General features: G+C 35.1%; 1 protein-coding gene across 1 annotated transcript in view; it reads right to left on the bottom strand.

The window, feature by feature from the left end:
* The window catches only part of LOC104663459 (ubiquitin carboxyl-terminal hydrolase 47), an 84,479-nt gene that overhangs the window by 4,188 nt on the left and 67,502 nt on the right, over positions 1-12,789 (bottom strand). The window contains exons 20-25 of the mRNA XM_030918400.1: positions 10,589-11,366; positions 5,600-5,775; positions 5,162-5,242; positions 3,712-3,827; positions 3,234-3,352; positions 857-987 (exon numbers count right to left, since the gene is read on the bottom strand). Coding sequence (XP_030774260.1) covers positions 857-987; positions 3,234-3,352; positions 3,712-3,827; positions 5,162-5,242; positions 5,600-5,775; positions 10,589-11,366 — 1,401 coding nt within the window. The remainder of the gene's footprint in view (positions 1-856; positions 988-3,233; positions 3,353-3,711; positions 3,828-5,161; positions 5,243-5,599; positions 5,776-10,588; positions 11,367-12,789) is intronic.

Below are 12,789 nucleotides of genomic sequence, written 5' to 3'. Positions count from 1 at the left end.
CAAGCAGTTCTCCAGCTTCAGCCTCCTGAGTAGCTAAAATTACAGGCATGCACCATCACACTTGGCTAATTTTTGTGTTTTTAGTAGACACAGGGTTTCACCATGTTGGCCAGGCTGGTTTCGAACTCCTGAACTCAAGTGATCTGCCTGCCTTGACTTCCCAAAGTGCTGGGATTACAGGGGTTTGTATGTGGTCTATAGTTTCTTTTTTTGGCTTCTGGTATTATGCTTACAAATATCTTTCTCCAGGAATATGAAAATATTTTTAGTATTTAATATTTTACATATTTTCACCTAGTACATTTACTTTTTTAATATACACACTTAATATATTTAGAATTTATTTTTGTGTTTAGTATGAAGTACGGAAATAAATCTTTTTCAAAATGCTCATTGTGCTAGTACCACGGTACCACGGCTTGACTAATTCACCCTTTCCCCAGAGATCCTTAGATATTCCATCTTAAAATGCAAAACAGACCTTTATCTGGATTCTCTATACAATTCTACTTCATTTGTTTTTTTGAGACATACAGCAATTCAATCTAGTAACTTCTAACTAATTCTAACTTCTTAGGACAAAATTGGTCCAAGCAACAGAAAGTGAGGATCCACTTCTGAATGGCCAGGAGCCAAAGTAATTTTTCAAAGAATCAAGAGCCTGAACAACCAGAGTGTGCCACCAGGTGTGACAGAAACCGAAAAGAAAGGTTGGTGCATCAGTGTTTGGTACTGCTTCCTAGGTTTTCTCTTAGGCAACACAGGAAAAATGTATTGTTTATATATTATATATTTTATAAATATTATGATATATATATACAACATAAGATACATGTTTTGTTTAAAATGAACTTACCTTCTCTCGCAATTCGTCAACACTACTGCTTTCCAATACAACCTCCTGGAAGGGATCCAACTTCATCTCTGAAGGCTTCCACCGTCTTGACAAAACTGCAAGTTGTGACATGGACTTCATCTTCTCTACCCCTAAGAATATGCAAGATTAGGCCATCATTCTATTTCCTCTGAAGGTTCATAATTCGACTTTTCCCTTAGTGCCTGACTAAACAAAAAAATTTACTTCAAGTGTTACTCTTAAAAAGTGGGCACAAGAAAAAGCCCAATTATCCCAAGGAGTTTTTGAGAATCAAATATTTACTCTTCTCTCCAGTCTCAGAAGATAATTCCTCTCTTCTTCAAACTATTGTTCAACCAGTACTCCTAATTCCACTCCCTCCTGACTCCTGTTGAACGCTGCATTACCAGTTACTCTCTTCTCTGGATCTCCAATCATCATTTCCCTATTGGCTACTACCCCTATCTAAAATCATAATCAAATCGACTTCACTCTATCCTCTTTTTTCACTCAAGCTATTATTAATTCTTCTCTTTCCATTTAATCCCCAATTTAGTGATTCTTCAAAATTGTCACTTTTACATTATGTCACTTTTCAAGCATCAACTCAATTGTCACTTTTCTCTCTGGTGTACACAAGAACAACTTCTACTGATTCAGTCCCTTAGTACCTATTATTTTAGAATGACAGGTTTGCAGTTCTGTTTCTTCCACAGATTGTGTGTACCTGGAGGGCAATAAGTGGTTCTTACTCATTTTTGTAGCACAAGGGATTAGCAGTGTCTGGCAATTTACAGATCAATAAATATATCTTGGATTTAATCACATGACATTTCTTACTCAACTATCTTGATGTGAAAATATACTGAAATAATACTGATGCAGGCACCCACCATCTACTACCATTTTCAGATGAATCCATCTCTGCTAATATACTTAATCCTTACAAGGGCGACTTCTTTGTCATTTATGATCTCTTCCCGACTTACCCAGGCACAGTGATTATTCCCTAAGACTCCAGATACTCAAAGAAATCACAATCTGGAGCACTTGCCTACACACCATAGTAGATGGTATCCTAGTTGTTCCTTACCTCCCAACTTAACTTGTCAATCAGAATTTCAACCATTTAAATTTATGGTTGAATTAGACCTGAAGCAGCCTGAAATACATGAGGTGTTGGTATTATTGAGCCCTCTAAAAACTAGTATAATCTTGTAACAAAATATCCAGAATTGACATTTTACTTTCTATAGAAGAAAAGGAAAATTAAAATTTTCCTAAGCAACAGCAAAAAAAGAATATAGAACTAGCTGTTTACCTTGATGTGATCTTCTAAAAGCCAACTTTCCTCCCAGAGCCTCCCTCCAAAAACCAATACTTTCGATGTACCAATGTTGATAATGAAAACCGGGAGGTGCGACAAACAGGTCTGCTACTTGGACCTCCTCAAGGTCACTGTTATGGGTTGAACTGTGCCCCCCACAAAAAGACATGTTGAAATCCTAATCCCTAGTACCTCCGAATGTGACCTTATTTGGAAATAGGGTCTTTACAGTGATACCCAAGGTAAAATAAGGTCTTCAGGGTGGGCCCTAATCCAATAGACTAGTGGTTTATGAAAAAGGGGAAAACAATACAGACAGACAAGCCCACAGAAAGAACACCATATGAAGATGAAGGCAGAGACTGGGGTGATGCATCTACAAGCCAAGGTTGCCAATGATGGCCCAAAACCACAGAAGCTAGGAGAGAGTATGGAACAGATTCTCCCCCACAGCACTCAGAAGGAACCAACCCTGTTGACAGCCTGATCTCAGACTGTGAGACAATACACTTCTATTCTTTAAGCCACCTGGCTTAGGACACGAATAGTCATTGTTCTTGAGTCTCTGATAAATTATCGGTACCATGTCCTCAATACAAAATAAGCCATAATAATAAAAAAGAAACTAAAGAACATGGCTAAAAAAATAATAGCAGAGTTTTCTTAAAATGTATTAAAAACCTAACTTTGTAATTTCCTCATAAGGGGGAATTAATATTCTCAACATTCAAAAAAAGAACACTTAAAAGGCAAATGGTAGCATTTGATAGGAGAAAGATAGGAGAAGGCTGAAAGACACCGATTATTCTTTCACAAACAACTTAAGCAGTTACACTAGGACACAGGGGAAGAAAATAAAACTCCCAGGGATAAGACGTAGGTAGGAATCACATCAATCCACAATAAGGATATCGTTATGCTTAATATAGCACAAAACACTATAATGTATATTAGATTCCTCGTAACTCATTATTTGATTAAAAACTATAGGCTTCTATTAGCTCTAGAGTATTTCTAACTGATACTTCCCCCCAAAAATATTGAAAATACCATCAAGAACTTCAAGGAAAACCTCCCAATTGCTGGAAATATTAATATCTTCTTCATAAATATGATAATCCAAAAAGACAGTGCCAGGATTCTTCCATGTTTTTTTCCTCAGACGAAACCTACAAATGTGATAAGACATTTAAAACGACTATACTTTGAAACTCTCAATTTAAAGATTGACACTAAACTGACACCAAAGAAAAATGAACTATGTTCAAATATAAAAGTCAAATAACGAGTTGTTAAAATTTGGGGAAATAAAGAAATGTTCCTAGTAATTCTAATTTAGAATCCTCTATAGGAAATCCAAACAAAATTTTAATACTCTTGTTTAGTCCTTGTAAACTAATCTGTCGTACTAAAATTCTGAATAGTACGGGAAATTTTAATTCTCTCAGTTTTAGAAAATCATACCAGTTCATTTCAACTGACCACATAGTCTTTCTTCAAATCACTGATGACATTAATTTTACTTTACCTGTCAATACTGAGCTCTAAACCACATTGCTCCCTGAGCTGAGGAATTAATTCCTCTTTTGACTGCCGTACAGTCATTCCTTTAGCAAACACAGCATCTAGCAGAAACTTGCATGGCTAGAAATATAAACACAAACAATCAGAGCGTGAATTACACATTAATACATTAATATTAACACATTAAAATAAAAATTACCAAAACATTTTATTTGCAATTAAGGGCCTGAATTTTGGACTCTATCTCCCTTTTTTGAAACCTCAACTCCACTATTTATGAGCTCAGCTATCTTCAGCAAGTTTACTTAAAATCTCTGTCTCAGTTCTGTAAATTGGGAACAGTACCTTCCTCACTGAGTCATTGTAAAGGTTAAATAGGATAACACATTTGTATTTTCCTTCTTATAATAGTTACAATTTTGAAAGCAAAAAGAACCACTTTTATGGACTAAAATGAGGGAAATGTATACTAATTCTCCAAATACATTAACCAATTCTCAAAAGAGACACAGTTTCCACAGACTCAGATGAAATATGTAAGTTAAAATGACTGTAATGGGTCACATTAAGAGAAGTAACAGGTGCCAGCTAAAATATCTTGTATGAATAAAGGCATTTTATGATAAATTTATGGTTTTCACATTTGTTTAGTTGTTCAATAGGATGATATAACATGTTGTAACAGAATGTTGTAATAGTAGGATGCTATAACCTTCTGAAAATATGATCTTTGCCTTATTCTTTTGGGTATTTGTGGTAAGGCTAGTATACCACAGGGACTAAAATATTTTATTATTCCTTAAAAAACACAGCCTGTTTAGATCATTAACCCACACCGTTTACAAGCAGTGACTTTGACCAAGAAATACTTCTCTGTGCCTCACTTTAACTTTCTTCATCTATAGAATGAGAATAAGAAATAGTGCTTGTATCTTAGTTAATTGATGAGGATTAAATGAATTAATATTTGTAAGCACCTAAAGCACACAGTAGACACTATATAAATGCTTGTTACATACTAAAATGACTTTCAACTGCTATTCACCTGTAGCATTATACGATTGTTTCCAGAAAGCAAGCACAAAGAAAAAAAATTTTTTCCTTTTAAAAGCAGGAAAATTTTGTCTCATTTCAGCATTTGCAGCAACACTTTAGAGCACAGGGATGACAAACAGTGGCCTGAGGGCCAAGTTCACTGTTGCCTACTTTTGTAAATAAAATGTTGAGACATAGCCACCTCGTTGGTTTATTATCGTCTATGGCTCCTTGTGCTAAAATAGCAGAAGTGAGTAACTGCAGCAGAGGCAGTATGGCCTGCTAAACTACAAGGCCCAGAAAAAATTTGCTGACCTTTGCTTCAGAGAAATAAAATGAGTATGAATAAAATCTCTACACTGTATGTTTTCAGTAACTGTAAAAAGTAACCTTATATTGTTCTTAAATGTGTTACTTACCTCTTGTTCATTGACCAAAAGCTGGTACACTTTAACTCTGTATTCTCCTTTTTTAAGTGCTCTCCCCAGTCTAATTGTAATCTATAAGTTAAAAACATTTTTTTAGACATGCTGCCTCAACAGAATAAATAACCCATTCTCATCCCATTTTTAAACTTTCCAAAATTCTCCAGATTATAGGCTCTCTGAGAAAAGACATATCTTTTACCTCTGAATCCCCAGCACCTAGAATAGTAACTGACACAGTTAACATTTCACAAATGTTTGTTAGATGAGTGAAGAAAAATAACAACAAAAAACCCCCCAAATTACCATTAATCATTAAAAAAAAAAATCCTTCCAGTGTATCTACTTCACCTTACTTGGAAGTAGTAAAAGCTGTTCTCGAATCTATCATTTAAAATTGACTGTAACTACTCAAAGATTATTTTAATCAACCTTATTGTCATCAGAAAATGATGAAAGTGTCTCATTCAGCCGGACGCTCTCAAACTCCTGATTGCTGGCATACACTCGAAAGACCTTGAAGTGAGAGGACAAAACTCCAACAAAGGGCTCTAAATGTTGTTTGAAAGCTGCCAGAGTAATTCTTTTATCAACATGCACCATCAACCCTAAGCATAAAAAAAAACACACAGGAACAAAAATGTGAAAGAAACCTCTGAGTATAAATGAAACAGATCATTTACTTTTTACTATACTGTATGCAGGAAAAAGTATTCCTTTTCAGTTAGACTTTAGCTAATATACCACACTGAATGGACAAAAAACATGGACACAGAGTTTCTGATAGGTATTATCTGATAGCTTAAAATGTTCTGAGCTATTTAAGTGCTTGTTTGTTTAGGTTGCCAAACTCAAAAACAAGCTTCTAGAAATTCTTTTAAAATATATACACTTCTAGCTCTATACAGTAATAGTGTAAGCACTGGTGGTTCCAATCCCACCTCTTCTGCTTACTTACTATATGGGACACCAGCCTCCGTACCTCCATTTCTTCACTAGAAAAATGGAGATGATAATAGTGCCCACCTGAGTGTTGCAATGTGAATTCAGTGAGGTAATTCATTTATCATGCTTTCAGCACAGTGCCAAATACAGCATGATTGCCTCAACAACTGTTAGTAATATTATTTAATTTTCAGATTTTCACTAGAAAAAAATGTTGTAACTGGCATACTAAGATGTCTGATTTATCAAGTGCTTGGGCTGTAACAGGAACTGTATTTAAATGGATCAGAAACTCTTACCTCTTCCCGGCTTAAATTTAAGCTCTCTTGGTATTGTAATAGGATTATCTTTGATGAGCTTTGTTTTTCTCTAATGCTTATTATTTTAATCTTTTGTCTCTAATTTTATAAGCCACTCATGAGGACACATCTGGAATGCTTCTATTGACTGTGATCTTCATATTGTAGTAGAAAGCAGAAACCGGACTCTCAGTTAATAAGGCAGGGCTGCCTCGCTGCCTCAGGCCACTGGACCTCCCTGGCTCTAAGGTTCCCTCCATGTTAGGTCTGGTTTCTCTGCTAAAGCTACATGGAAGGTAAAGGATGAGACCTTAAAATACTCCTGGTTTACATTCCCATGTCATAGCAACACTTGGGTTGAATTTTTCTCACATGACTTTTTGAATAAATTAATGTTGATTGTTTTCCTGGCTATAAAATATAGGCTCATTAATAGAAAATGTGACAAGTACAAATTAGAAGAAAATATGAAGAGGGTGATGAACTTTATTGACTATCTACCTTTTGAGTTTTGAGACAGTATTTCTCTTAATTTGTTTAAAATGTCACTTTTTAAGCTTTAAGGAGTGCCCCTCTCTCTATATCAATAACCCAGCTTATGGCAAACAAGCTTGTCTATGCTATCTAATGAGGTACTAAATTTCTTAACAGAAGGGTGTAATGCAAAAATTACTTGATTAGAAATGGAAAGCCTATGTCTAGATTTCAGTTTTGTCACTTTACTCTGATAAATGGCTGTAGGCAGGTCATCCAATCTCCCTCAGCCTCAGTTTTCCCATGTGATCATAACATATAACATTGTTGTGACAAATGTAGTAAAAGTCTTTTCTAAAGCATTACTCAAATACAAGCTTTTATTGCCATTTTGGTTTCTTTCCTAACCTCTAGTAGTGTCGTGTCATAGGAAGACAAAAATGTTTGTTGGTTATTGGTATAGCTTAATATGGTGATTACGACCAATTGGTTCTGGAATTTGAGGGCCTAGCCTGAATGAATTCCTGGCTCCTCTTCATATATTAGATTTGTGACTCTGACTTCTCAACTTTTCTGTACTTAAATTACCTTTATTATAAAATGGAGATAACAGTATTTAAATCTCAAAGTTGTGTTCTGGAGTCAATACATGTAAAATGTTTAGCATAGCTTTGGCAAAGAGTGTTAATTTATTGGCTATAATTACTTTGTAGTTTTAGAGATTACCATTGCACCATTTTTCCTATTTACCTCTTTACACTGAAAAGTCTGTCTTCACAGAACAACCTTAAAATATATTTATGATTTTCCTTTTTCTGTCCTTTCTCTTACGTATTTCTTCTTTTATTCTTTTTCCTTTTTTTTTTTTTTTTTTTTTGAGACAGGGTCTTGCTCTGTTGCCCAGGCTGGAGTATAGTGGTACGATCATAGCCCACTGCAGCCTCTCCCCTCTGGGCTCAAGTGATCCTTCCACCTCAGCCTACTAAGTAGCTGGAACTACAGGCTAATTAAATAAATTTTTTTTTTTTTTTGTAGAGACGGGGCCTTACTATGTTGCTCAGGCTGGTCTCTAACTCCTGAGTTCAAGTAGTCCTCTCACAGTCTCCCAAACTGCAGGGACTACAGGTGTGAGGCACTGTAACTGACCGTTACATATTTCTTAAATGGTAACCAAAATTGTACAGAGAAGTTTCAGTGCAAATGCACTACCATCTTTATTTATCTTGGCTTTCTTGTTTATACCCAAGTGCCTACGAACTATAAATAGGTCCTACCAGGACAGTGTTCTCAGAGAATGATCTGCAATTATTCTCTGAAACAACTCTTGAATTAAAACTGCTATCTTAAGGACCATCATTTTAAATACAGTTTGATCACTGCCTGAGTGAACTGCCTATACTGTGCACAGCGCATCATTCTTCAAATATCAAATTCATTGTCTACCTGTTCTTCCTTGCCATTTTATCACTCTGAAGAATGTGTATTATTACTCATCATCCACATGTTTTCCCAGGGACCTACTTCCAGATGACTGAGGAGCTGCAATGAATCAGTCTTAGCACAGACTCAAGAAAAGCCCGGTTGCTAGCTGCTATCCCTACTGCCCTATCTCCAAACCAGTTTTCTACACATGAGAAGGCATTTTCCAGGGTCACATTTTCTTTTCAAACAAGACCTTTTCTATGGCTTCTAAAAGCCCAAATACATAAGTTGTAGTGAATGGTTTCTATTCTTCACCATGTTTACTATTTCAATGAACACTAGTAAATTAGCTTAGTATGAATTTACAAATATGGCCAATATTCTCCATTTAAAAGATTTTATTAACTGTTCTAGGATGGAAATGAGACTTTTCAAACTATAATTCTAAGTATTCCCATTGAATTCTTCCTACGGTTGAGACTATCACCCAGTTAAATTTTCAGCACACCATTCTAAAACAAACCAATTAAAAGAAACTTCCAACCTTTTACTAAAGAGGAACTACTTTTAATTTTTCTAATGTCCTTGATGGGTTGAGTATGGTAAAAAAGCAGAGTAGTTACTACTATTTTTCCTTTACTAAGATGGCAAGGAAAGAACAGTGGTAGCAGCTATGGGGTGGTGGCTTATGATATCTGAGTCTCATCCTAGCAGTGTGAGCGACTAGCTATGTGACTGCACAGGCAAATTACTTAATCTGTTTGACCAATTTTGCCATCAGTGAAAATGGTCTAACAATAACAATTTCACACAGCTGTTAAGAGAACTAATGAAATAATGTAAGCTAGTGAGCCTTATGAGGTAAATGCTCCACAGAAATTTAAAGCATTATTATAATACGATTTTCCTCTATTTTGTTCTGCTAATCCACATTTTCACACTTGAGTTTTTGCAAGATATATGTATGAATGTCATATGATTCCAGTGTTACTTAACCCAACTAGTTAAAAACACAAATTTAAATACTTGTATTATTTCATAATTTCTACTACTTTCTTTTAGCAGATAGAATTTTGAGACTACAAGCATCACAGCACTTAACTTTTAGAGTGGGTGACTGTGCACCTCCTCCCCACGAGATGAAGCATAAGGCTGCATCTCAGTCGTCTCTACTGCTAACAGTTACATAGGGCCTGGCATCTAGTATGGATTTAGAAAATGTTACTTGGACGGGTGGATGACTGGATGGATAAAGAGTGGTACTCTCTTCCAAAGGTCAAAGGAACAATTAGATGCCTTCAATTCTAGTAATGGTCCCACTTAACTAATTATATATACACTTCTGGGCAAGTCATTCATCCTCTATGAGGTTCGGTTTTCTTATCTGTCATATAAGGATACTAATGTTTGCTTTATGAAGTTTGGAGAAGCTTTAAGTGAGAACAAATAAGTATTTTGAAAACTAAAATATAAAAGTATAAGGAGGCAATATTAATATTTTCTTTGTTAGAACTAATGCAAAGTATTTACATTTTCAGCTACTTCTCTTTTATACTCGAAGAAAGATTTTATATCTTAAACCTGGTTGTCTTGCTAATTATTTGGCTGGCCTTAGTCTAAGGTTTTATAAAGGTTCTTTTATTTTAAGTCTCATACGATGCTGTAATGTTTTTGTTGTTACTGCTTATGCCAAATGCCCAAACTCTCAGATCTCTTCCATCTTTCTGAGATTATGCACTGGAATTTCTAGTAACTCCTTGCTTTGGAGTTACTTCAAAGTAACAAAAAAAATTTTTAAGAGTGCTTTTTCTTTCTCTGACTTTCCCAGTTAATTATGGACTTTTTAAGGGTGTATAGCAAGGGAATTGTTGTTTGCATTGGAAATGGAGAGAGGGAAGAGCACGTAGAAATAAAACATTTTCCTGGGCATTGAATATCAAATTTTCTAAAGTGTCTCAGCTTTTAAAAAATATTATTTACTTTTTAATATATTCCCTAATTTTTTACTTAGTAATTATATAATAATTCCTTCCTAATATTGAATACTATTTTTTTTTACTTCTTATCTCAGAGTTCTGATGTAATTACCATCTAATTTATTGCACAGGTCTAAGAACAGTGTTCATTATAACTGCATCGAAAATCAAAGTCAATAATCTTATAATCCAGAAAGTTACAAATGATCTTAGAACTAAGTACCTAACGCTTAACTGAAAATTTAAATAAACTGAGAGAAAAACTGATGCTGTTACAAGGACCGTTTTTCTTTTGAAGTACATACATTTATGTCCTTCCCCAGAACCTTCATCTGCAGCATAGGGTTCAGCTTTGAAATACATGTACTGCATTTCTCCCCTACTCTTGCCACTCTCATCATATTCACTATCAGTTCCAGAGTCTTCCTCAGCTGTATCCCATGTTTCTTTTTTCCCTTCATTTGCTTTAGTTCTTCTACTACTTGTGATACTGTGAGAGTCAAGTCCATTAGCCAAAGGCATCTGAGCATTGTCTGCATTGCACAAAGTATCACTGCTATGACTGGAACTAAGAATATCACTGTCCACTGAACTTGTACTCCTGTCATTATTCACATCTGAGTCTGATCGTTCTTCAGACTGAAAATTTTCTGGATCAGAAGTCTGAATATGCTGTTCAAGTTCTCTATTATCTACTGATGCTGAAGAGTCCCTCTCATTGAGAGGTGATTCGATGTTTTCAAAGTCACTTGTCTCAGTACTTTTGCTGCTGTCCCCATTATCTCCATCCTGCTGTTGCTGCAGTGACAAGCTTTTGAGTTTTTCAGTGCTTTCTTCTAGAATAGCTTCCACAGACTTTAGGCTTCCTACAGGTCCTTTGACTCTTTCACAGTCATCATCCACATTACCAGAATCGCCTCCAGCTTTCTGGTATGCTGTCCTTTTGGAATAAGATCCTGGAGATTGCTCAGGTAGCAAAACAAATAATCTGATTGTATTTGCATGCCGATCCAGGAGTTTCCATAAATGAGACTCTGCAAAGGCCATCTGGTAATCCAAAGTCTCGGAGCTTTCAACAAACACCTACATGGTAAGTCAGTTTTATTATATATTAATTTTAGTGACATGCTCATTCATCATCGTTATATTGCATTAATACAAGACAATACACAGTTATGTTACAAAATGTGTGATGATAAAGTTTCTGAAGGACACTGTATTGTTTTGCAGACTGAATAAAATAAATATTAGGCTCATATGTCTTTGTTACTAGCCAGAAGACTACATTAAGATAGAGGGCATGGACATACACATACACACAAACATCTTGTTTATTGGGTTGTCCAATTTCAGAAAGTTGTATTACATATCCTTCTCTTTAGGAAATTAATACTCTGGTTTTTCTTTAGATTGTATAAATCTTTCACCTTTAGGAAATCCAAGTTTAGCCTGAATTACAGACACAGGAACATGTGTAAAGACACCCTGTGAATATAACACCAAAATCCAGATCATGGAAAAATTTAATGGGCAAATGACCTGGCTTTGTAATAAATAAACTGCAAGGAAGCAAACAAAAAAGACACAGGAAAATTTACAGAAAAAAAATTTTCTAAGACGATCAGAGAAATCTGAACACTGACTAGATATTGGCTGATATTAAGGTCTTTCTTAGGTATGTAACGTAATTGTCATTTTTTTAAAAGTTCTCTTCATTTAGATATATGTTCATATTATCTATAGATGAAATGATGAAATGATCCTGGGGAAGTTTATCAAATAATCTGGGGGAAGTAGGTGGTTAAATTATAGATGAAACAAGAGATGATCACTGTAGAAGCTGAGTGATGGGGATGTGTGGGGGGTCACTCTATTTTCCCTATTTTCTCTACTTTTGTTTATGTTTGAAATTTTCCATAATACATCTTTTTTTAAAATGAAATTCGTATTTGGCATAAATTTGGCAATTATAAATAGCATGTTGGGTGTTGCATAAAAGGATAACACTATAATTATCCTATTCAGTAAATGTTACAAATTGAAACCAGGACGCTAACCATTTAAGAAAAAAGAAAAGTTAGATCCCTACACCAGTTCTTACCCTAAAGAAGTACTGGAGGGGATTAGAGATTTTAATGTTTTACATATACACACACACATACACATACACATACATCCCCTCCCCCACCACACAAAAGTTTTAGAAGTGTAGGTGAATAAAATTTACATATTATTAATAAAATAATACTATAAAGTTAAATGAGATAAAAGACTTGACTGTACTAAGATGAATGAGACTAGAAAGTGATAAAAACATATATGAAAAATGATAAATGATGAAACACATAATAATAGCAAGACAGAAGAAGAGGACTAACATGAACTTTCTCATTTCCAACAGAGAAAAATGAGTAGGCAAAGGGAATAATGTTGGGTGAACTCAAGATTATAATTTTCTCTATAACAGGTATGCCTCTTACCCTCACCACGAAGCACTGCTTTATGG

This window comes from Rhinopithecus roxellana, chromosome 15 (genome assembly GCF_007565055.1).
Source record: "Rhinopithecus roxellana isolate Shanxi Qingling chromosome 15, ASM756505v1, whole genome shotgun sequence".
In the NCBI taxonomy this organism is placed as follows: domain Eukaryota; kingdom Metazoa; phylum Chordata; class Mammalia; order Primates; family Cercopithecidae; genus Rhinopithecus; species Rhinopithecus roxellana.
This window is presented reverse-complemented; position numbering and strand designations above follow the sequence as displayed.